Source organism: Gadus chalcogrammus, chromosome 5 (genome assembly GCF_026213295.1).
Source record: "Gadus chalcogrammus isolate NIFS_2021 chromosome 5, NIFS_Gcha_1.0, whole genome shotgun sequence".
Classification (NCBI taxonomy): domain Eukaryota; kingdom Metazoa; phylum Chordata; class Actinopteri; order Gadiformes; family Gadidae; genus Gadus; species Gadus chalcogrammus.
This window is the reverse complement of record NC_079416.1, coordinates 2,075,158-2,102,406: the sequence shown is the minus strand read 5'-3', so window position 1 is coordinate 2,102,406 and position 27,249 is coordinate 2,075,158. Positions and strand designations below refer to the sequence as shown.

At 43.3% G+C, this 27,249-nt stretch overlaps 1 protein-coding gene across 1 annotated transcript; it reads left to right on the top strand.

The window, feature by feature from the left end:
* Window positions 1–677: 677 nt before the first annotated feature.
* On the top strand, window positions 678–22,539 carry LOC130382689 (gamma-aminobutyric acid receptor subunit alpha-2-like). Its single transcript, XM_056590566.1, has 9 exons — window positions 678–705; window positions 1,587–1,656; window positions 12,269–12,430; window positions 17,997–18,230; window positions 19,269–19,351; window positions 19,826–19,969; window positions 20,212–20,364; window positions 21,556–21,758; window positions 22,228–22,539. Exons 1-9 carry the CDS (start codon window positions 678–680, stop codon window positions 22,537–22,539), a joined length of 1,389 nt encoding a protein of 462 aa, XP_056446541.1.
* The last annotated feature ends 4,710 nt before the right edge of the window (window positions 22,540–27,249 follow it).

Below are 27,249 nucleotides of genomic sequence, written 5' to 3'. Positions count from 1 at the left end.
TTTATCTAACTAGATGTTTATTTAACTATAATTCAGCATTATAAACTTATATTGTTTTAAACAGATGCCTATTCACCAGCTCAGTGCTGTTGTTGCCACATCATTGTTTGGTGGACAATTCAAGCCCCTCAAAAAGTTAATAATTTTTCACATTCATTGTCGGGTGCTGCGACCCAATCTGTAACAATCTAGCATTATTGATTATCAATAACAATAACTAACAGTCAATAACTTGGTATTAAACCCATTGCTCAGATGAAGTTTCCAGTGGAAGAAATGTGGGTGTGCCCTGTAAATGTTGGGGCTCACTGGATTTTAGTGGTTTGGTTACCTTTCTTTGCTTAATTGACAATATTGACAATTGCAATATTATTCACATCAAACACAATTATTTCATGATCATTGTTGCGGGCTACAACTACTGGACTCGTTCTAACTCTGTTAGCCAGCCCGTAACTCGGTGTCTCTCCCTACGTGTTGCAGTCATGCATACAGATATTTCAATTGACCTCTGATGCAGCAGAGCTCATAGTAATTCAGTTATTAGGATCTGCTTAATCAATGTAAATGTTGTAATCTGATGAGAGAATAACATGAATGCACTTAACCTCTTTAGATTGTCAACATGTCAGACAAGGTACTTGTGGTCATGGATCCAATGGGAAACGAAGGTCATCATGCTTGTAAACTCCTACGAAACTGGAGGTAACAGTGCTTGTGATAAACTTCCAACTTTAAAAACATACAGATTGGTCTGATTTGATGAAGACCTATGCGATTTCACACCAGAAATTTTGAATCTTTTTCATGTTTAGAGAATTGGTCTGTAATATGCTCCCTGTGTTTTTTTCTTCCTTTTTTTGAAACAAAAATTAGGAATTTCTTGAGGATTACAGACTTCGGAGACAAGGGAGAAACATGGACGGTACAAACAATGCAGCACAACAAGCAGCAAGATTCCAACAGCTGTGGGATTTTAGCGTTGAGGGTAAACATGTTTGTGCTAATTGTACAGCCATTTATAAGTAACTTACTTATTAACTTACTGTTGCCAGCTAAAATGAAATTTTGCTGTTTGCAGATGATTATCTCCGGTACGGAGACATTAGTGATGTCAAGACATCTCCACGGGCTGTTCATCAGGCACGGTTGCATGTTGCTACTGCACTGCTTCATTGTAAAGGTCAGTGGCATCAAACACTGCACGAGCGCAGTGCCATCAAAATAGTTTCGTAGTCAAAATCCATACAAATTTCCTCACCTCGGTCACATAAGGTGATCAGTCTGTGTGGGTAATGTACTATAAAGCAAGGTTATTTTTTAAATTGTTTAACATAACTCTTTATTACACTTTTAATTTAGTCATTTGTTCAGTGCTACAGAAAACATAATGCTTTTAGTGTCAATATAGCATAAACAATAGGGAGGTATTTGTGACTTATGTATATATTTAAGTATACTATGTGTGTGGATACTTGAAATGTATTTTCTTTTTTATTCACAAATTATACATTTGTAGTGTACCATGATTTATTTACTCACAGAATGATTGGGGTTTTAAAGCTTATGAAAACCATTGTTTCTAGGGAATGCAGAGGACTTCTGTGTGGTGTTCTCCTTTGCCGAAGAAAATGCAGATGAGAGCATGATTGAAAGGTAATGTAAAATATGCTTTGTATTATTAATTGACTCAAAAATGTGTGTGCATAATACCATACAATGTATCTCATTGTAAATTGTAATGCTCTTTTAATTGTTTTATTTGGTAGGGGCAGTGTGGATTGTGCAGTCGGTGGGCCCATTTTGAGTGTGCCAAATATGCCCATGAAAATAAGGCTGTATATATTTGCAAGAAATGCCTTAAAATAAAATAAAGATTTGAGATCTTTTGGTGTTTTTTATCATTGGATCTTTTGAATAATTATTATCTATTGCATATATACATACACAGAATCCCATTCACAAATATATTCAAGTTTTAACAATACTTTGCTACACTTTTCTTGTTGAAGTTATTTATTTAGTTTAATTGATTATTGATGTTTTTTTTGTGTTATTTTTTTTACATTACGTACATTGCACATACTGTACCGCTGAAATCTTCAATAGCCTATACGTTATAAAACAGCATCAACTGTACATAGGGTGAGTGTAAAATAACGTGATTCTGCAATGGGAGCATTATTTGACATTATTCGATTGGTCTATCCACATACGGAACTACAGCTATCTTAAATAAAGACGTTGTAAACAAGCATCAAAATATGCTCCCCATATTCTTACAGTGTACATAGGGTGAGTAGTGGTTTAAAATAATGTGATTCTGCAGTGGGAGCATTATTTGATCGAGGCGATTGGTCTATCCACATAGGCTACTTTACCCCTGCTAGCTTAAATAAAGACGTTATAAACAAGCATCAAAATATGCTCCCCATATTCTGTGTAGGCCTACATGAAATAATCCTTTAATTTGTTTAAAGTGTCAGTTGCCATTAGTGTACCACTCCAATAGAGTGTAGTACAGAGCTTCACATCGGCTTCCGAAAGCTCAAGGAAGGGATGTTTGATGTTTGTTAAAAGTTTTTCTCAGTCGCTTTGGTACATCTCTCAGATCAGAATTGAAATTTGCAAAACAGTAAGCGCATTTCTCAAAACAATTCGTATAAATAGCAAAACACCATGGATTTCAAGCAAAAGCCAGTCTCTTGCTCAAAATTCTTAGTTTGTTTCTCAAAAGTAAATATCTGTGTCAATGAACATGTCAGTGCCATCACAATGCAAAGTCCTTGCGCCATTGTGTACGGATAAGACAGTCAAATTGCTTAGTCATGCATGTTGTCAATATAACAGTGTACTCTGGAGGGATGTTCTGATGTAAACTATGGCTAAAGTTTTGAAGACAATTATTGTAAATTGTAAGTTACACCTTAGTGTATGTGGGAGATTGATTGCAAGAGACTGGATAAGATTCACATTTACGCTTTGACAGTTTGTACTGTAACTTGTTGCCAGACCATGTCATTGCTAGAAATGTGAACATAGGAAAATCCGTGTACGACATATCCGACCGGGCCAAGTTTCGGTGCGGAGGTCCCAGTTAGGCCCTAGAATAAGGTATTAAAATTTCAGGGCGGTAGGACCATCCTATCTCAAAAACTGTTTTTCCACCACATTCTGAACCATTAGGTCTTGCAGGCTAAACTTCTGAGGGGCTTTGTCCAAATGACACTCCATTTGGAAAAACTTTTTTTTTTTCTCTAGAACTCCAAATCTCGGATATGTCGTACACGGGGCCCCGGGAAATGTGTGTAAACATTTTAGCATCCCTAGCTATCTCGAAAAGGTCGGCAAAGGGGCGTGACCTCCAACAGTACAGTAAATGTACATAAGACAGAGGTTAGTTTCTAGTCCCCATTTTTTGTGGGATGGAGGTGTACATTTGTGGCTAAAGGTGTGTAGACACAGCTGGCCTGTGGCCACGTTTTTGAAGTCGGGGGTCAAAAGGTCAAAAGGAGCCGGCACCACGCCGCTTATGAGATAACAAAAAGTTAATATGTGTTTCTCTCATAACTTTTTCTCATTATTAAAGAGAGGCCTGATTCTCAGATATGCATGTTGGATGGCTAGGGTGTAGGTCTGGGAAGAACTTGCAAGCGAGCCGCTGGGTGCAGGTGCAACGAGATGGAGCACTTGCTGAGCCTGGACTTTCATAATCTTCGCTCTGTGAATGTAAAGGATGTTTGGTCGGATGTTACGACGAAGAATCATAATGTGAATGGGAATATTCTATAAATCTCTTGATATCATCTTTCGTCTCAACACTTCTGCTGCAGCCACTTAAAGTCTCACTCTGAGAACCTTAAAATATGAATCAATCCATTAGAAGTATGAAAATATCTTCCCGGTGGTGCAACAGAGCAAACAAGGTGTCCTTTGACATCTACGTTTCGAGACGATTGCAACAGTGCCACACATGATCATATTTGAATATGTTTCGGGGTAGTAATTAGCTGTCGATTTTGGAGGCCTTTATCAATAATGACCAGCTATAGATTTGCTTCCCGATGGAGATTTTTGACAAATTACATGTTAATTAGCATCTACACGTTAAGCTGAGTCCAATGAGATCAAGCTCGGCCTCTTGCTACACCGAGATCATGTCCTAGACCTAGGTGTACCATGTAAAACACATGTTACCATTAGCTAGAGTGTCGTTCTTGGTGTCATTGGACTCAGCTCAACGTGTAGATGCTAAATAACATGTAATTTGTGACAAATCTTTATCGGGAAGCAAATCAATAGCTGCTCATTATTGATTAAGGCCTCCAATTTCGACAGCTAATTACTACCATTAAACATGTTCGAATATGCTCATGTGTGGCACCGTTGCAATCTCCTGGAAGCGTAGATGTTGAAGGACACCTTGTTCGTCCTCTTACGCCACCGGGAAGATATTTACATGCTTCTGATTGACTAATGAATTGATTCAGCTATTCCCCCAGAAGTCTGGGGTCAAAAGGTCAAAAGGAGACGGCACCACGCCGGGGTGGATCCAGATCTCGGGCAACAGCGCAGGGTTGCCAGGTCCTGCAAAAAACGTGCCCCCCACATACCGTTCAAAATCCACCCAAAATGTCCTAGAAGCATCCCAAATAAAAAATGATATTATTGGCCATTTTGGCCAACGTTTTGGAAGTAATAATATTTGAGGGAATATTTTTTTGCTGTTGTTTTAGCAGCGAAATGCACCGTGTGCGTGTGTGCGTGTGTGTGTGTGTGTGTGTGTGTGTGTGTCTGTGTCTGTGTGTCTGTGCATGCGTGTGTGTGCTTGTGTGTGCTTGTGTGTGTGTGTGTCTGTGCATGTGCGTGCGTGTGTGTGTGTGTATAACACGCTATTTTATGTTGAAATGCGACGTAATCCAGTGTTCACGAAAAGTACACTGTCAACGTATGCTTTTGGCGACTGGGTTGGCTCTCAGATATACGTGTTTCTAACAAGATGATATCATTAAAAGTTACATAAAGTAACAGTTTAATAACACAAACGCAGGAAGCACGTGAGCTGCTAGTTTAGCGAAAGCAACCTGACGTCGTTGAAACATGCGAGCGAGCCGATCAAATCCTAATAACTATAAAACTAATGATCAGACACAATCACTGACTGAAGATTATGCAAGTAAAAAGTATATTTCTCGCTAGAAATGTTATTAGAAACACGTTTAACGGTGAATCGGTCCTAAAATATTACATTTTCCATTCAGATAATAAAGATTAATAACGATCATACACATTCACTGACTGAAGATTATGTAAGGAAAATGTACATTTCTCGCTAGAAAAGTCATTAGAAACGCGTTTAATGGTGTATCTGTCCTAAAATATTGCATTTCCCATTCAGATAATAAAGATGAATAAAGATCATACACATTCACTGACTGAAGATTATGTAAGGAAAATGTACATTTCTCGCTAGAAATGTCATTAGAAACGCGTTTAATGGTGTATCTGTCCTAAAATATTGCATTTCCCATTCAGATAATAAAGATTAATATAAGCTACGCCGTGTTCCGGAGCCGCGGGGGATTCTGGGAATTGGGGTTCTCAGTTGACAAATGGGGCTTTTGTTAACTTGTTTTGTTGTTAGGATTAAGTGGGGTTAATGGGTTCGGGATTTTATGTGGTTGTGTGTTGTTCTATTAACATTGTTCGTGTGTTCATTATTGTCGACACCGTCACCGAGAGTGACGTGACCATCGTTTCGTGCAGCTGTTCCGTGTTGAAGTCTCGTTCAATAAAAAACAACTCTCGTTGTCGAGCGTTCAATAAAAACCAACTCTCGTTGTCGAGCGTGCCCCCCATAGACCCCCCCCCTACAAACGTGTCCCCCCCCCCCTCAACAAACGTGGTCCCCCCCCCGCCCCCCCCCCCCCCCTTCAACTAACGTGTCCCCCCCCCCCCCCCCCCCTTCATGGGTCTGATTCGCCGATTTCCCATGCTGATATCCCCGAAGATTCTCGGGCATCTTCGACAATTTTGCTATAGATTGTCTCATTACACGCTAAATAATATAATTATAGCCTTGTAGTGACCGTAACATAATTCACCTACAGTATTTCGTTATGTGTTGTTCTTTCAATTGTGTTGTTGTTTACTGCATGTCATTTACGTTCTTGGTGGTTCAGGGATCGCGGTCCCTAAGGATTACGTGCGTCTCATTACGTCACAGACCATGCTGGATTTGTTTACCTTCAGCACGCTTTGTTTTCCGGTTTTCTTTTTTACAAAATAAACGAGTCACACGGCTGTGTGCTCAACGTGCGAAGTTGTGTTCTTAACTTATTGCAATTTCCACAGCCTAATTATATATATAGGTTTTGGCATAAACATAACTAGGGTGCACTGTACTATCTGCGCACACCCTTTCTGAAGCCTCTCTCTCGCTCTCTCTCTCTCTCTCTGTCCCTCCCGCTCTCTCTTTCTCTCTCTCTCGTACCGTTTTGTGGAGCACGTTAATTGTCTTAGAACACTCCCATTCAGAATGCATGGGTTTACATTTCGTTTTGTGTAACACGCAAAAAGTCGGACTATCGTGCTCGGGAACACGCTTCAATAGATTAACGTTCGTGCGCAGGAGCACGCAATTGCGTGATACCGGGTTGCGTGTAGTTGCCAGTTCACCGTTCAGGAGATCCACCAAAGTCAAGATTCACCTGGTATAAAATGTACCAATTCAGGACAGATTTAGAAAAAAAGTGGAAAAAATGGAAATGTTTAGAAATATACTTGATATATTATCAAAGTCAAAGTATACTTTATTATCCCAGGGTTGGGAAATTTGTGTGGTCAAAAGTGCAGCACATTTAAGACACATAGGGCCCTATTTTAACGGTCTGAAACGCAAGTGGGAAGCGCGAAGCGCAAGTAGCTTTGTGGGCGGTTCTACGGCGCTATCGCTATTTTACAGGCGGATAAATGACGCTTGCGCCGCGGCGCAAGTGTCAAAAGGGTTGGTCTGAAGCAGCCTAATTACCCATAGGTGTGGTTTGGGCGTAACGTGCAACAAACCAATGAGAGTGCCAGCTCCCATCCCCTTTAAGAGCCATGAGCGCATTTTAATCGGACGAGTTGATATTTTGAAAGCGCGTCTGCATTCTCCGATGAGACAGATGCACATGAATTTCAAACTGCAAATGGCTTAGTTTATTGCCAAATAATATGGCCTAATTCACACATGGAATAAGGGGTTTTCTTCCACAACTTCAGAAATACTGAGTCCTCAAATAAATTTCAGCAAAGAAAACGTATGATAGGCTATAACATATGATATGCGGTAACTGTGGTTCTATTTAATGATATACGCAATACATTATAAACATTGTTTCTTATCAGTATTGTATGCTATCCTAATATGCATGTGTCCCCGCGGTAATAGACATTTCCATTGATTGTATTATGCGTTACGTGTTTAGTTTGCCCAAGTGAAGGAGTTCAAGTAGGCTACCTCGGGGTCTTGTTCGCGAGTGAGGGAACTATGGAGCGTGAGATTGGCCGGAGAATCGGAGCAGCGGGGGCGGTATTGCGTTCGCTTTACCGCACCGTTGTTACGAAAAGAGAGCTGAGCCGCAAGGCAAAGCTCTCGATCTACCGGTCGATCTTCGTTCCTCACCTATGGTCATGACGGGTTGGGTGATGACCGAAAGGACGAGATCGCGGGTACAAGCGGCCGAGATGAGTTTTCTCAGAAGGGTGGCTGGCGTCTCCCTTAGGGATAGGGTGAGAAGCTCAGCCATCCGTGAGGAACTCGGATTAGAGCCGCTGCTCTTTTACTTAGAAAGGAGTCAGGTGGTTCGGGAATCGGGCATCTGGTAACGATGCCCACTGGACGCCTTCCTTGGGAGGTGTTTCAGGCACGTCCAGTGGGGAGGAGACCTCGGGGAAGACCCAGGACTAGGTGGAGAGATTATATCTCAACACTGGCCTGGGAACGCCTCGGGATCCCCCCGTCAGAGCTGGTCAATGTGGCCCGGGAAAGGGAAGTCTGGGGCCCCCTGCTTGAGCTGCTCCCCCCGCGACCCGACCCCGGATAGTTTAGTTTGCGTGTGTTTAAACAGAGCACACACGCGCGCCCGCATTCATTCATTCTTTTTAACACTCACTCGCGGTAAAACAATGTTTTTCACGATCAAATAGGCCTACTCATCAATCCTAAAAGTTATGGGCATGTAGGCCTACACGATGTCTGTGTCAAGAAAATATGTGTTTGCTGTACGGTGTTTGCAGATGCATTGATTTAAAAGTACAACTTATTACCGCTGCATCAGCTGTTCTTTCCCAAATAATTTACCAAGAATGTGCGGCTAGGTAGATGAGAGAAGCAAAGTGTATGCGCGAGGTGCACAAGCAATCCGTATGCATCGCATGCGCATGTATGCATGCGCCCTTAAAATAGCATCTGAACAACGTGCCACTGACTTTAAACCAGGTATTTCCTGGTCAGTAGCGCAATGGTATTCAGAGACGGCAAAATACCGTTTGCGCCAGAACACGCCTCCTCCTTCCGCCGAACCGCCCCTTTGGGCGCATGATCAATCCCTAATTTACCGGCGAGTGGCGCTGGTGGGAAAATAACGCTCTGCGCCAGTTGTAAACTAGCAACGACACATGCGCCAGTGACTAAGTCACTTGCGCCGGATGCAAGATAGGGCCCATAGGCATACAACTGGGTACGCCACACACACAACAACAACATTTAAGAAATAAATAGTTCAATGAATCAGTAGCAGGCCTAAAAATAAAATTCCAAAATTAGATTAAAATAGTAAAAGAAAAACACAGTGTTCATGATCTTGACCTGTGTCTTTTATTAAAAAGTCTAATAGCAGAGGGGACAAATGACAAGCTAAACCTCTTGGTTTTAATTGACCTTTGCAGCAGCCTGCTACTGCCATGGTTGCTGAGTTGGAACCTCCTATATTAGGGGTGGGTAGGATCACTAAGTATCCGCTCAGCTTTATCAACAACAAGATCTGCCCATAGCTGGGTGACTGACGTCTGACTGCATCCAATTATTTTGCTTGCTGTCTTCACCAGATGCTGCAACTTATCCTGGTCTCCTTTGCACATGTTTCCAAAAACACAAACCAAGCCAAAGGACAGCAAGCTCTGAAGAACTGTCTTGTAAAACAATTCCAATTCCAATAGTACAGTCCACCTGGAAGTGGTTTAGTTTACGCAGAAAAATCATCCTTTGTTGTCGTTTTTTTACCTTAGATGTAGTGCATATCTTAAATTTGAGTTTGTCATCAATTTCAATACCAAGGTATTTATAGCTAATAACCCGCTCACTTTTTTTGTCATTTACAGTGCTGTTAGGGATCTCACTTCTATGACGTCTAAAATCTATTACCATTTCTTTGGTTTTATTTGCATTAACAGCCAGGAAGTTATCTTGACACCATTTGGTGAAGTTACTCATCTCTTCCTCAAAGCTGGTTAGCGATGAGCTTCTGGTTTCAAATACCCCACAATGGCAGTATCATCTGCGTATTTGAAAAATTGTGTGTGGATGTGCTAGCTCGGCACTCATTGGTATAGAGTGTGTAGAGTAGAGGGGACAAAACACACCCTTGAAGGGCCCCGGTATTAATGGGCCTAAGGGTGGAGGTGGCTGAGTTAAACCTAACCTGTTGAGTCCTTATGACAACTTGTTCAACCATTTTGCATGTAAAGACTTATGTAATGAACTAATGCCTAAAAGTTGTGGGGGTGAGACTATTCAATAGAGACCCATTACAATACATTTTGATCAACATGACATAAGCAATTGATAATGTAGGAAAGAGCAGAGAATTGTACCGGTAATCATTTGCATGAATGTACCAAAGCATTTGCAACTTGTTCAAAGAAATGAGAAACTGCTTTTTTGATGTGCACAAGTGACACAATGATGTGAATATTGAACAGGTAGTTTTGAGAATTTCAATTCTAATCTGAGAAATGTACCAAAGCGACTGAGAAAAACTGTAACTCTATAGTGATTCATGTTGAGTAGATTCAAAAGGTAAAGCCACTCTTTGGCGACAGGGGGCGCTATAAATCGCAACCTTAAAAACCGATCAGCCTCATTATTCAGTATTTCCCCAGGCAGCTTCAAAGCGGACCAGGGATTTGACTCTTTGCTCTCATTTTGGAGCTGTTTTGTTAGTTTAGCCCTCTGGATTCCACCTTCCAGTATTGCTTGACAAGACAGGTAATTAAGATTATGATGATAGTACGATATACAGTAGCATTGCAAATTTAGATCATGATAATATATCTTCTGTTGTGATCCACCAGGGAAAAAAGAAAAGGCTGGTAACTTAAATTAGTGAGCCTACAAAGACACAAGTTTATAAACTGAAATCATCAGCATTTTTAATTGGGTCCAATCAATCAGCCATCGACACTTGTGACGCTCTGGCCCGACGGTTCTCGCTTCACTGGTGACCATATAAGGAGAGAAGCGCATCACTGGTTGGTGACCATATAAGGAGAGACGCGCCACAATTCGAGCACAGATTTCATCCAAACTGCGTTCTGTAACCACACTGGAAAAAGCCTTCTGTTGAACCAATTAAAAAAAACAAGGGTAATGGTTCACATCTATATTACATAACTTGAGCCAATGACAAATATATAGCTTGCCTCAAACAATATTTCCTATGTTCATAAAAACAAAATAATACAACTTGGCACCAAGTATAATTCCATTCTTTGAATGAAGTTAATACATTTAAATCGTATGTTAAATCCTAAACAAAAAAATATTGATTCACTCCAACAATTGTTTCTCATTTAAGAAATATCTATCAGAAATAATTTGTTTTATCCAATCAAAAAGATTACAATTTAATCAAACAATTGTTTCTCATTTAAACATGAACATTTTTAAACATGACATATTTTTGTATACATCATCATCATCATCATCATTTTTTCCCACTTGGCTCTCGCCGCTTCATGGCCTTGGGGGGCTTCTGTCTGGATTCGACATCACATCGTGACAACAGTCAGGGTTAGGTGCTTTGTCAAAGACACCTCGATACTCTGCTTGGTGAAGCTGGGGGTTGAACCAACAACTTCCAGGTTACCAGCCAACCCGCTCTACCACCTGAGCTACTGCCGCCACACAATATACAATCTATATTAACAATATAAATTGCAGAGTTAGACCTACTCCAGACCTCCCTCCAGACACAGACAGACTGTCCTAGCTCACAGAACCAGTGAGTCATCGTCACTCTGGTCAAGGCTAGTGCTTTCACCTCAAAAAGTCGTCAAAAGTCATCAATAGCAGCTGAAAAAGAACCTAGATTTGTCGCTTGTCGCTGTTTTGAAAAAAAGTCGCCAAAGGGGTTTGAAAAGTAGCTAAATATAGCGACAAAATCGCTAAGTTGGCAACACTGCGGTTTGGTCCAGTAGTCGTAAGCGTCTTTGTATTTAATGCGCATGCGCAGGCTCCTAATCAAATATAACAGTATTTTAGGAAGAAAACAAAAAAAAAATATTTGGATTGAATGACAAAATTATTAATCAGTTGAATACACAACCTTAAAATTTTACATTTGTCAAAATGGATATTTCTTAATTGAGCTCCTAATTAAAAATATCTATATTTCACACTATTTTGAAATAAAAAAAAGTTATTTTAAAAATAAAACAAAAAATGTTTATTTGAATTGAATTACAAAATAATAATCAGATGAAGTACGGCTTAAAACCCTTTTTCCAGTGCATCTGCAAACACATATATTACTTTAGATCTTTTAAATCGCTGTGTTGACATTATTATTTTTTCAGCGATGAGGAGACAGTGTTGTAGGAGTAGTGCTTCTCTCTTCCATGTTAACATCACGGTGAGTATCAGCCTTTATCTGCACATCGGTTGTGCAGATAAAGGCTAAGACCTTAGAATCCTTTTATCAGTGCTAATAATATATAGAATAACGACATTGAATAATTGCAATTAATAGTTAATCAATCGTATTGTACAGTGTGAAGGATATTTATTTTGCTATCTATCATTTTATCTGCTAGTTATCACTTCATATACATTTATTTACGTAAATCATGGGACTAAATATACAGATAATATAGCTGTTTTTGGTGTGAAATACTGTGGTTTATTTTCTTTCAGAAGGAAAGTATACAATCGATTATTTTACTTATGTTCGAAAAACAAACATCAAGTCAAGTTGCCTCTTTTTGCATTTCTCTATTGTTTGTGTAGATCAAATGCAGAATCGAATGAAACCAATGTTTTCAAAAACAACATCAAGACCTTTACCAAAATCCTGGACAGCCTATTGGATGGCTATGACAACAGACTCAGACCTGGCCTGGGAGGTGAGGCACCAAAACCAAAAACTTTAGAAAGTTACCAGCCAATCAGAATTTCCACTAGCCAAATTTTAATTTTGATTTAATCCTGAAGCTCTCCTGATGACTCATGGTCCTTTACAGCCTCGACTTTAAAATTATTCGCTCCATCCACAAAATGTTTTTTTTGGTTTTTTCTTTTGCGTATATGCGTCAGTCCTTACAAAACATGACGACATTTTAGTGATGAAACGCAAGCCATTCACGACCTGTCAGCCATTTGGCGTTGAACTTTCTTTTTTTTGTTTCGCACGCATTGTTGTTTATGTTCTCAATCTCATCCCCTGCCTCCTTCCTCTACTCGCCCCCAGACGTCTGTCCAACCAACCACCGCCGCATTTAGTTTAAATTTAGGCTACTTTTTAATTTACTTTAGCTAGCTCACTCCCTTCTTTTGATAGTTTCTGCTCTGTTCATTAATTAGGTGAGTGCTGCATGCAGCGCTCAACTATTCTTCTTCATAAGTTTTCTTCTTTCTTTCTTTCCTCTTTATTATTCTCTACAAACTTTGGGACCTATCTCCTTCCTCAATTTTTCACCTAGAGACACCATTCAAATTTTTGTTCAGAATAGCTTGGAATCGCGCGTATCTTTTCAGATTTTTCTTAAATATTTTATACTTCTTAAAATATTCTACTTTTATAATACTATCTTTTTTTTAACATGGGAGTCAATGGGAGGACGGCAGAGCCGTCCTCTGGTAGGCTACTTCAACTGTTTAAGATGTAACTAAATCAATTTTCAACCATTTATCTTCGTTCAAACCATTTAACAAATGAACACTCTTGTATCTTCAATCATATCTGAACGGAATTTTGATATCATTTAAACTTTCTTCAGAATCACAGTTTACCGGCTTCGTTTTCAGTTGGTCTCATTGATTTACGTTGACGCTGGAGCGTGAGGACTTTCAGCAGTGTTACCAGATTGGGCAGTTTTTCCCGCCAGATTGGGCTACTTTTGGAGGAGGTTAAGGCAGAGTTGCCAGAACATTCATTTTAATTGGGGTAAGAATGTAATTAGAGTGTTTTATCTATAGATATTATAATATGTATAAACATTTTTTTTAACATGCTGAAAAAAGTGGGCATATGATGTCCCCCTGTGTCCCCCGCCCAATACACCCCTGGTTGTGATGGTCCATCCATGGCTCATACCGCAGAAATCCCTTTGTATGTGAGGGGAGCCAGTCCTTATCTGCAGAGCAAATTAAACAAGTTCGAGAGATTTGTCTGGTTGAATTCACTACAATGTAATCAGGGTTCTAAATTAACTATTTTGATTACCAGCCAATTTGGCTGGTAACTTTCTAAAGTTACCAGCCAATCAGAATTTCCACTAGCCAAATTTTAATTCATTTCATTTTAATTGGGGTAAGAATGTAATTAGAGTGTTTTATCTATAGATATTATAATATGCATAAACATTTTTTTTAACATGCTGAAAAAAGTGGGCATATGATGTCCCCCTGTGTCCCCCGCCCAATACACCCCTGGTTGTGATGGTCCATCCATGGCTCGTACCGCAGAAATCCCTTTGTATGTGAGGGGAGCCAGTCCTTATCTGCAGAGCAAATTAAACAAGTTCAAGAGATTTGTCTGGTTCCCGGGCTATGGTTTTAGGGTTATTGTTACCTATTTGGGTCAGGATTTAAGGTTTCCTGTTTGGGTTATATATCTTATTTTTAGGGATAGTTTCACCAGTTTTATTCTAGGGTTTGGTTTTACGGTAAGGGTTGAGATTAGGGTTAGGGTTAGTGGGTTAGGGTTAAACAGTGATTAACATGAACAAAATTAGTAGATGATTACTAGACAATGAGTTATCTGTTAGTTAATGCTTATTACTGCATTCATTTATGTTAACGAGTGGTTAATTAATGTTTCCTTATTGTAATGTGTTACCTAAGGAAGCAATTGCAAATCACTGCCATAATGTTTAGAATGAACATTATGGCAGCTGTGATTTTTTCTTTTTTTAACATTTAAATATTATACTTTGAACCAGGTCAACTGAATTAAAAAAATGTATTCACCTCTTTGAAATTGAATCATGCCAATTCAAGTTGTACTAATGCAAAAACGTGATAAAGAAAGCAAAGTTCACTAATTCTAATGAAAAAATTCAAGGATGTTCGAATTTCAATATTTATTACTCGGAGAGCAGGGTTTGAAAAATTGTGAGGTCCCGGACCTGGGGGGAATGCGGCTTCAGTCGCGGGGGTTAAGGTTTGTTGGGGTAGGGGGGGGTACTACTTGTACTCTGCTCAAGCATGCACCACCAGATGTCACACTTGGCGGACACAAAGTAGCAAGTCCAAACTGAATTAAGCATTAACTCATCTCGGACGAGTTCTCAACCACAGACTTCCAATACAATTTTATATGTGCATCCAGTTCTGAGTGCCTAGACCTGTCCTTGGAATGCCCTGCTACTGCTGTCCAAATTTTAATGACTTGAAATTTATGGTCCATATTTTGCCCACTTGAATATAATTCATCATGAATATTGTATATCTGCAACTTGAATTTCTTTATCTGCATTAATCAACTTGAAAACAATTGGTTTGAAATCGTGTTTTGAAATGGATCTACTTTAAATGCTATGTTTGAATCTTTAAAGGCACCCAGGGCAACTTTCGAGGCTTAAAAATAAACATTCAATTTCTAGTCTTTTTTACACGTAGTAAGTTTCAATAACTCCATACCATTGCATACCGACATTTAAGCAGCAAAGATGAGACGTCGTTGTATGGTGAGAACTGATACAAAATCGATAACAACAACAATGCCGCCATTTTCTTTATTTTTTGTAACCTACAATAAATAAAGCAGGCTTCCAGTCAATGGAAAAATGGCTTCTCCCCACCGGCGATTGTTGTTGTTTACGATTTTCTATCAGTTCTCACCACACCACTCATCTTTGCTCCTTGAATGTCGATATGTAATGGTATGGAGTTATTGAAACTTACTACGTGTAAAAAAGACTAGAAATTGAATGTTTATTTTTCATTGAATGTTTACATAAAGTTGCACTGGGTGCCTTTAAGAGGTGAGTTCAAAGATGACCTTGTTTTTAAGTATTATATTTCAATGCCATGAATTCAATGGTGTTCACATTTCGATATACAAAATCCAATGGCTCTTAAAACAAAAATAATTATGGGCAGCGATTTCCTTCCATAGTAGCTAAACATAAAATATGTCCTCCATTATACTATTTGGGATTGGAAAATACAAAAAACATTGATGTTTCAGAAATTACACCTTGATTCTGTTTGGAAAACATCTTTCCTTAATCCTGAATAAATGGTAGTTCTGCCATGATAGATTACTTCATCGTTGAAATCTTGTGTTGCAGAAGGGTGATGTCACAAACGCACACGCACGCACGCACACACACACGCACACACGCACACACACACACACACACACACACACTTTTGTGTGGATATATATGCACGGTTTCAGTCAAATAAACCCGTACCCATCATTACACCCATGCATGCACACACATACAGGACTCTATATCTCTATGCTATTTGTGTTTTGCTTTTTGTACTCTTCCTTGTCATACCCATCTTCTATTTCCACATCTACTCGTTTACTTTAGCTCACCATAAAAGCTTTTCCATAGCACATTCTCTAAGCCCAGCACTTTGCACTCCCTCAAATACTAATCCATTCAGTAACTAAGGGCAATGAGGAACAGGGTCAGATATGTGTTCTTGTTCCAGCCACCTAACCATCAAAGTATAGAAAGGACCAAGATAGATGGACCTCTGCATAATGGATGGTGCACCTTTTATCAGGTAGCAGCACATAATTTCTTTTGAGGACCCTTTTCTGTGTCTTTCTTCTCCACTATTTTAATAGTTGAGTTGTTACCCCCTCACTTGATTGTCGCCACACGCACAGATGGACACACACACAAACACACACACACTCTTGTATGTTTACAATTTGTATTAGCAATTACATTTTTAGCATTAACATGCAGACACACATTAGCCAAAGAGGAACATTGAAGATGGGCATCGTTATTTTGAGTAATATACGTTCAAAGTTCAAGTATTTAAAATAAATCTGAAACGGCACGCATCAAATCTCTTAGAGGGAGTTAACTGTTTTCATCATGAGGATACTTTCACTCTCTATCCTGACCAGGAGTACACAGTAGATGTGTTCCTGACCAGGAGTACACAGTAGATGTGTTCCTTACCAGAAGTACACAGTAGATGTGTTCCTGATCAGGAGTACACAGTAGATGTGTTCTTCTCTCCTGACCAGGAGTACACAGTAGATGTGTCCTTCCGCCTTTCTGACCCGGAGTACACAGTAGATGTGTCCTTCTCTCCGTTCTGACCCGGAGTACACAGTAAATGTGTTCCTCACCAGGAGTACACAGTAGATGTGTTCCTCACCAGGAGTACACAGTTGATGTGTTCCTGACCAGGAGTACACAGTAGACGTGTCCTTCTCTCCGTGCTGACCAGGAGTACACAGTAGATGTGTCCTTCTCTCCGTGCTGACCAGGAGTACACAGTAGATGTGTCCTTCTCTCCGTGCTGACCAGGAGTACACAGTACATGTGTCCTTCTCTCCATGCTGACCAGGAGTACACAGTACATGTGTCCTTCTCTCCGTTCTGACCATGAGTACACAGTAGATGTGTCCTTAATAATAATAATAATAATATCTTTATTTTATATTGCGCTTTTCAGATACCCAAAGTCGCAGATTACAAAGTCATAGAGGGGGGGGGGGGTATTACAGACAGGGGGACAGTACAAGCAGGACACATTTACATTTACAGGCAAAGAAGGGGGGGGGGGTATTACAGACAGGGGGGGACAACACAAGCATACACAGCACAGGCAGAAAAAAAAAAAAAACAGAATTATTGAGATGTAACAGGGGGTAGAAGTGTAGGCAGTTGGGTAATGGTGGCTAGGGATAGGGAAGATCATAGGCTTGGGTGAAGAGGTATGTTTTGAGGCCGGACTTGAATGTTGTGAGTGAGGGAGAGTGGCGAACAGATTGGGGGAGGGAATTCCAGAGTCGGGGTGCTGTGCGTGAGAATGCTCTGTCGCCAAAAGTTTTTAATCGGGATGTTGGTGTAGTCAGGGGGAGAGTGGAGGAGGAAGGGGTGGCTCGGGAGGGGCGGTGGGGGAGGAGGGGTCAGACAGGTAGGGGGGGGCTAGGTGGTGAAGAGCTTTGAAGGTGAGGAGGAGTATTTTGAAGTTGATGCGCTGCTTGATGGGGAGCCAGTGGAGAGAGTGGAGAACGGGAGTGATGTGTTCACGGGACCGGGTGTGGGTGAGGAGGCGGGCAGCAGAGTTTTGGACCATTTGGAGTCTATGGAGGGAATGGGAGGAGATGCCAGTAAGGAGGGAGTTGCAGTAGTCGAGGCGAGAGGAGATGAAGGCATGGATGAGGGATTCAGCAGCAGGGGGGGGGAGGCAGTGTCTGATTTTGGCGATGCGGCGGAGGTGGAAATATGAGGTCTTGACGATGTGGCTGACATGGGGAGTGAAGGTAAGGGTGGGGTCCATGATGACACCGAGATTGCGTACCTTCTCTCCGTTCTGACCAGGAGTACACAGTAGATGTGTTCTTCCGCCAGAGCTGGGAGGACCAGAGGCTCCGGTTCCACGGCCCGATGGACATCCTGCGCCTCAACAACCTAATGGCTAGCAAGATCTGGATCCCTGATACCTTCTTCCACAATGGCAAAAAGTCTGTGGCCCACAACATGACCATGCCTAACAAGCTGCTGAGGATAATGGAGGACGGGACCCTGCTTTATACCATGAGGTGACTTACCTTTTGATCTCTTTTACTGTTAAAGCCGCTATAGGTAATGATATAATGACAGAAGAGATGCCCTGATTGGTCAGAAATGAGAAAATGAGAAAATCTAAACTTGCCCTTTTAGAGATAGGTAGGTGCAGTCAATATGCAAGATGGTTTTGGCTTGGTTATTTGAGTTAATTTTTTATTATCTGTTTTCATTTAGTAAAAACATATTTTGCTTTTGACATGCTAGGGATGCCGTATTTGGGTTGATGAAGCATTAGGAGAGGAGGCACAGGTGAATAGGACAGGAAGCGGTCTAGTTTTTTGTACACCCTCGACTACATCAACCTGATCCCTGAGAACTTGTTCAGCTAGTTTGGTGTTTGCACATACTTTTGGGCAATATCTTACGGAATCCTGGCTTGGGGAAACCGAAACGGTGCCCATATGACACACCGCTGCTTTAAAATAACATCTTTCACAGATATTTGCTAGATTATATGCCTGTATGTTAAAAATACAGCTTATCATTCGCACACTGTTCATTTCTACAAAACCAATTTCAGCGTCTTTCAAAAACGGTCTGTTTTGCAACACGTCACTTTAAGGCCACCCTCCCGAGTAGCACAGACTGCTGTGGTTGGTCAGCACGCCCACTCTGTTGCGATTGGTCGAACGCTTTGGGCGGGTGTCAGCAAATTCACACCCGGAGAAGTTGTAAACATTGCAAGCAGCCAGGAGGCGTGTCTTCTGCACATCAGCATCGCCCACTTCACCGTCTGACGTCACACTGTTACGGAAGTAAAACAAGCTTACAAACTAGCTGGTTTCCGCCCATTTTGAGGGGTGTTCCCAGTGGGCACGAATACTCCCCCTTGCTCGGACTTAGATTTTTCTAGATTAGTATGTCTAGAGAAAAGGGAAAAGTCTAAAAAGCATTGAGGGTAAAAAGATTGCTATGGGGGTGGTTATGGGGATGGTTTGAAGGGATCCTCGAAGGGATCCTTTGAGGATTTCTCTGTGAATGTGTGGGCATCATGTTTTGTTATCTATTAGGTTAACTGTTCAGGCTGAGTGTCCCATGCACCTTGAAGACTTCCCAATGGACTCTCACTCATGTCCACTCAAGTTTGGCAGCTGTAAGACTTGATTCAACGTTTTCAATAATACATTTCCCATACCTTTTCATACTGTGGTACTTTTGCCTCTCCATCGCTAATTTGGTTCTTCAAATGAACCAACAAGAGGAAAAACTATATATCACAGTTTATCATTGTAGCAGCTGTCCATTTCTACACTCCAACTATCATACCCTGTCACCCTATCATACCCTGTGACACAGGGCATTGGAGTTAAAATCTGGTTTATTTCAAAGGTTTGTGTGTGGAGTTTGTTGGGTTAACAGGTGTGCAGCCTCACCCAGCCCCAGAGTCCATTGAGACTTGGGGCTTGAGGCTGCTTAAACCAGCCATCATTCACGCATACACTGCCACCGTCATCTTATCATCCAACCAGTACTTAAAGCTAGATATTACAAAAAGGAGATTGAGCAGTTTGTTTTCTACAGTTTTTGCTGTCAGCAGATGATGTCCGACCTGTTGGTCCTATTTCAGACGCCTACACCCGGGCAGAGGTCACTTACCTCTGGACCCGGAACGCCTCAGAGTCCGTGGAGGTGGCCCCCGATGGATCCAGGCTTAACCAGTATGACCTGGTGGGCCAGACCGTGGGGCAGGAGACCATCAGGTCCAGCACTGGTGTGGACCACAGACCTACTAACCACTGCGCTTGTTCTTGACATTGTTCTGCACTTATTCCTCACATGCGACATCGTTTGTAAAAGTTGTTGATTGCCGTGTATGGGTATCGCTCCACTTGAAAAATTATTTTAGGTTATTAATTATTTTTTATTATTATTCTACGTAAAATATGTCTATGCTCTTTAATCTATTTGAATACCCATGGGAAACTTTTGCCTATTTTCTTTTATCGTCTTTAGGTGAATACATTGTCATGACTGCCCACTTCCATTTAAAAAGAAAGATTGGCTACTTTGTGATTCAAACATATCTACCTTGTATCATGACGGTGATCCTCTCCCAAGTCTCTTTCTGGCTCAACAGGGAATCTGTACCAGCAAGAACTGTCTTTGGTAAGAATAACTACTCTTTGGAACCGTGGATGTGCTATTTTTACATAACACACATACTCACAAAATCATTACATACACACAAAATCATTCTTATTTTGTGACACTGCAACACTGTTTTCTTAAATGAATAGTGGCTTCCAGCTTCTCTGTCAAATCCCTTTATGACAAATCACAAATGTTCCTAATTTAGCTTCCTATAATTCACATGCATACTCAAAAAAATGAAAAAGGTTCTGAGTGAATCTGAAGGCTACTGGGAAGTTAATTCTTCTGTCGCCAGTCTATTTTTACCAACCGGAAGTAAAGCATTGCTGGCTATGCCTCTCTCATGTGTTGCCATGGTTTGGGGGCAGGTTTCAAAGCAAACCAACAATTTCAATTTCTATACCAGAAAGCGATCCAAGTCATTATGTCACCAGTAAGATAGTTATTCCATTCATCCTTTTATTGTGCTACTTTAAATACTATGTTTTCACTGCAGCAGTCCACATATTTGTTTTCTTATCCTTTTCTAGCGACAGTTACTCCGGTTCTTTCCAGTGTTGTAGCAGTGTTGTGACAGTAATTCCAGTTCTTTCCAGTTTTATCCAGTGCTGTAAGCAGTGTTGGGACATTTATTCCAGTTCTTTCCAGTTCTTTCCAGTGCTGTAAGCAGTGTTGTGACAGTTATTCCATTTTTTTTCCAGATCCTTCCAATGCTGTAGCAGTGTTGTGACAGTTACTCCAGTTCTTTCCAGCACTGGAGCAGTGTAGTTTCAGCTATTCCAGTTCTTTCCAGTTCTTTCCAACGCTGTAGCAGTGTTGTGTGAAAGACGATTTCCATCTGTTGTGTCTCTAAAAGGCCCCATACTGAGTTGTTAACTAGCAGGTGAATAGCCTTCTGCCATCTACGGAACAAATGCCAGCACAATTTATTGAAATTTGTATATTTATGCTTCTTGAGCCCAAAGCACTTTTTTGCCTCAAATTATTTTGCCTCATACTTTAAGCATGATACAAAAAAAAGATGGAGAACCATAATATTTTTAACTGTCTGTCTTAGTGACTATTGTTTTTTCAGTTCATATTAAAAAGTATAGAATAAGTATTATTGAGATAATTATAGAGAATAAACCGACGACTAGCAGGATAATATAATCGACCGAAAATGTCTAGGTTTAGATATTTTCTATTTCCTTCACTTCTGAACAGGTGTCACCACAGTGCTCACTATGACAACATTGAGCATCAGTGCCCGCAATTCACTTCCAAAGGTGGCCTATGCCACAGCCATGGATTGGTTCATAGCCGTCTGCTATGCCTTTGTCTTCTCAGCGCTCATTGAATTTGCCACCGTGAACTACTTCACCAAGCGCAGCTGGGCTTGGGATGGGAATAGTGTGGTGAATGATAAGGTACACCAAATCACTCAAGCAGCTGAGACGCATCACAGCAACATGGATAGCATTCTCAAAACACATGGCAATTCAAGTATATTCACTAGAGCTCTGAGAGCTGATATCAAACAATGAGGATGTAAACCTAATGCTATTCAGACCCTCTTCACAGAGGTGGCATGTCATCATCAAACACTCATGGATCTGCTACTTTTTTATGTATTTCTATGTACCGACGGACACACAGCACGGACAATTATCGTACACTACTGGTACATTAAAGTTGCAGATCGATAAAAATACACCTGTATTTGCTCTACGAAGACACCAATGTGAGAAGGGTCTAATCATCCAGAAACCTTTTACAATGCTTCTATTGTTCCACTTTTTTTAAAAGGAACTATTTTCTGACCCCAAAGGATCCTCAAAGAAATGAAGCTTCATGCGAGTAACTTCTTTTCTTTTTGTTTTCGTTTTATGTTCACAGAAGAAGGAAGCTGCCGACACATTGAAGAAGAACAATGCTTATGCTGTGGCTGTAGCCAACTACTCCCCCCACAACACCAAGGACTCCCCATTGCCCACCATCTCCAAGGCCGCCACCAGGGAGCCCTTCGGCGTGAGGGGGAGAGCGGCGGCCCAGCCTGAGCAGAACAAGAAGACCTTCAACAGTGTCAGCAGAATCGACCGCATGTCCCGCATCCTGTTCCCCATTCTGTTCTGGGGCTTCAACATGGTGTACTGGGCGACGTATCTCAACAGAGATCCGGCTATCAAAGATAAGGAGCCTTCCTCATGAGTCCCACCAAGCATTTATTAAGGCTAAAAGTGTTACGGTTGGCGAAAGGTTGGTTAGGACCCAGGATGCAGAGACAGAGTCAGTACGGACAATCCACGGTTTATAGTCAGTAAAGAATAACTCAAGAGATAACCAGCGTGCAAGGCGAAGACAGGAGCGGGTGGGCGTAGCTGGCGGAGGCACCGGAGAGTGTTGCAGTCCGGGGATCATCCACTGGCGAGGAACTGGCGAAAGGATAACACGACGTTAGGAATCAAAGGATTAGGTTAGGGAATCAATGTATACACGTCAGCCAAAATACCGAATGAGACGGAATAATCTGGCGCCGACGAGAAGTCCCCGCCAGGCTTAAGAAGGCGTGTGATTAGTTGATGAAGTCCAGGTGTCCCACGTTGCGGTGCCCCGCTCTGCTCGCCACGCCCCTCACCTGTCTAAGAACCAACGCCTGGGGAGCAAATCATAGAGCAATCGCGACAGTACCCCCCCCTCAACGGACGCCTCCTGGCGGCCCACCAGGCCTATCTGGAAAACGTTCATAAAATTCCCTGATAAGCTCAGGATCCAAAATAAAGGATCGGGAGACCCAGGACCGCTCCTGCGGCCCGTACCCCTCCCAGTCCACCAGAAACTGGAACCCCCTACCCCGTCTGCGTACATCCAACAGTTCCCGGACAGAATAGGCCGGGTGGTCATCGATGAGCCGAGGGGGTGGAGGGGGTTCGGACGGAGGATTGAGAATGCTGGCAGAAACAGGCTTTATCAGTGAAACGTGGAATTCTGGATGGACGTTGAGCGCAGGGGGTAGCTTGAGCTTGATAGCACACGGATTAATGATACCCGAAATCACATACGGACCAATGTACTTGGGTGTCAGCTTCTTACACTCAGTCTGAAGGGGCAGATCCCGAGAGGAGAGCCAGACGCTCTGCCCCACCTGGTAGTCGGGAGCAGGAGTGCGGTGACGGTCCGCCATCTGCCTGTTCCGGGCCGCCGTGCGCGTGAGTGCCTCCCTCGCCTCGCGCCACACCCGGCGGATGCGCCGGAGATGTTCCTGGACTGACGGGACCGCCACCACTGTCTCCTGCACCGGGAAGAGTGGAGGCTGGAAGCCCATAGACACATGGAAGGGAGACATACCTGTGGCGGAGCAGACCAGAGAGTTCCTGGCGTATTCGATCCACGGCAGGTGAGTGGACCAGGAGACAGGGTGTTCGGCGGCGACGCAACGTAATGCCGACCCGAGGTCCTGGTTAGCTCGCTCTGTCTGGCCGTTAGTCTGTGGGTGGTAGCCGGAGGAGAGACTGGCAGACGCCCCTAACGCCTGACAAAACGCCTTCCAAACCTGTGAGGAGAACTGCGGTCCCCGGTCCGACACAATGTCCTGGGGGATACCGTGGAGCCGGAACACGTGCAGGACCAGCAGGTTCGCCGTCTCCAGAGCTGAGGGGAGTTTTGAGAGCGGAACAAAATGCACAGCCTTGGAGAAACGATCGACAATAGTCAGTATGACCGTATTACCGTCTGAGGGCGGGAGACCAGTCACGAAGTCCACCGCTATGTGCGACCACGACCGGTGTGGAACAGATAGAGGACGCAGAAGACCAGCCGGAGCACGGTGTGATGATTTGCCGCGGGCACAGACGGAACAGGCAGCCACGAAATCCTTGGTGTCGGCAGCCATGGAGGACCACCAAAACCACTGTCGGAGAAGAGAGAGACAGCGGAGAAACCCTGGATGGCAGGTAACTCTGGACTCGTGCCCCCACTGGAGAACTCAGGATCCGCCTGCAGTTGACCCCTCTGCACCACGAAGCCCAGGAAACTGACCGAATCGGTGTGGAAGGAACATTTCTCCGCCTTGACGAACAGCTTGTTCTCCCATAACCGCCGTAACACCAACCGAACCTGCTGCTTGTGTTCAGCGAGGTCCCTAGAAAAAATCAAAATGTCATCGAGATAGACTACTACAAATCGGTGTAACATATCCCGGAGAACGTCATTGATTAGAGCCTGGAAAACGGCTGGTGCATTTGTGAGCCCGAAAGGCATAACGAGATATTCAAAGTGACCCAGTGGAGTGTTGAATGCCGTCTTCCATTCGTCCCCCTCCCGGACGCGAACCAGATGGTAGGCGTTCCGGAGATCCAGCTTAGTGAAGATGGTGGCCTGGTGAAGAGGAGCAAAGGCAGAGTAAAGAAGCGGAAGAGGGTACTTGTTCTTGACCGTGATGTCGTTTATTCCCCTGTAGTCCACACAGGGGCGCAGGGATTTGTCCTTCTTCTCCACAAAGAAGAACCCTGCTCCCACGGGAGAGGAAGAAGGACGAATGAGACCGTTCGCCAGTGACTCGGATATATAGTTCTCCATGGACTCTCTCTCCGGCTTAGACAAGTTGAACAGTTTGCTGGAAGGCAGGGGGGCACCGGGCAACAAGTCAATAGAGCAGTCATAGGGACAGTGAGGGGGCAGGGACAGGGCCCTATCCTTACTAAATACCTCCTTGAGGTCATGGTAAGAGGAGGGAACTCCAGAGAGGTCTATGGGGTCAGGTGAGTGAGGAGGAACGGCACACTTACTAGGGGGCGTGGCCGACCGAAGGCAGTGAGAATGACAAAAAGTGCTCCAGCTGACTAAGGATGAGGTGGACCAGTCAATGTGGGGGTTATGCAATCTCAGCCAGGGAAGACCGAGCACAACGGGGGAGGTGGGGGAGGGAATAACAAAAAAACTAATTAATTCTTGATGGTTGCCCGAGAGCAGGAGTGAAACAGGAGTGGTCCGGTGAGTGACCCGAGCCAAGGGGCGGCCATCCAAGGCAAAGACCTCCTTGGGCTCAGGGAGTAGGTCCAGTCTCAGCTGGGCCTGAGAACAAAAGTCAAAGTCAATAAAGTTCTCATCAGAACCCGAGTCAATAAAAACAAAAAAAGACTCGAAATGCTGAAGATCAGGTAACTGACCCGGAACTAGGATCCGCTTGGGGGAACCCGGAGGACCGGCTACTCGGCTCACCAGCGGCCCCCTGGAAGCTGGTGAGCCTGCCCTTTTACTGTCTGTGGGCATGCGTCAAGAGAATGACCCCCTCCCCACAGTAAATACAGAGATTGTTCCTAGTACGACGGCGACGTTCTGCAGAGGGCAACCGCATTCTCCCCACCTGCATGGGCTCGGGCCCGAGTCCTACATCGGTGGAAGAAGCGTTGGGAGCAGAACGAGACATGGGGTTAGACCGAGCGACCGGCCAACCGGTAGATCCAGAACCAAGAGCGGCGGACGGAGTGTCGGGATGATTGCGTCTCTCCCTCTGTCTCTCTCTTAATCGATTGTCCAAGCGGGAGGCTAAGGCAATGAGTTCGTCTAACGAGTTGGTCTCGTCCCTAACCGCGAGCTCGTCTCTAACACGGTCGGTTAGTCCCCTCAAAAAAACGCTCTGTAAAGCCGTCTCATCCCACCCACTCTCCGCCGCGAGAATACGGAAACTTAATGCAAACTGAGCGACAGAGTCCGAGCCCTGACGCAGGGAGAGAAGTCGGCTGCTGGCCTCCTTTCCCCGAACCGGGTGGTCAAATACCCTCCGCATTTCGTTAACAAAATCGGCATAGGAAAGCGCGAGAGAGGGTCTATTAATAGAGTTCGCTACCGCCCAATCGGCGGCCTGGTCTGATAACAGACTCATCATAAAAGCAGTCTTAGTCCTGTCGCTGGCGTAAGACAACGGCTGCTGTTCGAAGACTAGGGTGCACTGGTGTAGAAATTGCCTACAACGGCCTAACTCCCCCGAATACCTGACCGGAGTAGGAATAAACGGTTCGCGGAGCTGGCTGGGTGAGGAAACGTGCGCCGCAGCATGGAAGTCCGACGCGGAGGAGACTGCCGGTCCATGGATCGAGCCGGGAGCGGCTAAGGAGGAGACCTGGGAGCCAATCTGCTCCATACGGGCTCCCAGCTCCGTCATGCCGACGGAGAAACCTCGAAGAACCTCAGAAAACTCCTGTAATGCGGCGTCGTGTTGACCGATCCTCGTGCCCTGCGAGGATAGCGCCTGCCGAACCTTGTCTGACTCCGCGGGGTCCATGTTGGCCAGATTATTCTGTTACGGTTGGCGAAAGGTTGGTTAGGACCCAGGATGCAGAGAGTCAGTACGGACAATCCACGGTTTATAGTCAGTAAAGAATAACTCAAGAGATAACCAGCGTGCAAGGCGAAGACAGGAGCGGGTGGGCGTAGCTGGCGGAGGCACCGGAGAGTGTTGCAGTCCGGGGATCATCCACTGGCGAGGAACTGGCGAAAGGATATCACGACGTTAGGAATCAAAGGATTAGGTTAGGGAATCAATGTATACACGTCAGCCAAAATACCGAATGAGACGGAATAATCTGGCGCCGACGAGAAGTCCCCGCCAGGCTTAAGAAGGCGTGTGATTAGTTGATGAAGTCCAGGTGTCCCACGTTGCGGTGCCCCGCTCTGCTTGCCACGCCCCTCACCTGTCTAAGAACCAACGTCTGGGGAGCAAATCATAGAGCAATCGCGACAAAAGGAGAATGATCATCAGATCCATTCCTGTCCTGTCCTACTTTGGCAAGTGGCAGAAATACGGGTCTAACGTACTCTATTTGTAAATGTAATTGTTAGCATCAGAAAGTTTGTGGTCACCTTAAATAATTGAGGATTATTTCTCAATAGTCTCCAAAGAAATATCGCTGCAAAACTAAA

What these genes read in the sequence shown, in the direction of transcription:
- LOC130382689 (XM_056590566.1), top strand. Translation starts at nt 678, where the DNA reads ATGCTTGTAAACTCCTACGAAACTGGAG. An exon ending in GAAAGTTACCAGCCAATCAG is followed by an intron (nt 12,431 to 17,996) that starts AATTTCCACTAG and finishes CGTACCTTCTCT; the next exon opens with CCGTTCTGACCAGGAGTACA. An exon ending in ACCAGCAAGAACTGTCTTTG is followed by an intron (nt 20,365 to 21,555) that starts GTAAGAATAACT and finishes ACTTCTGAACAG; the next exon opens with GTGTCACCACAGTGCTCACT.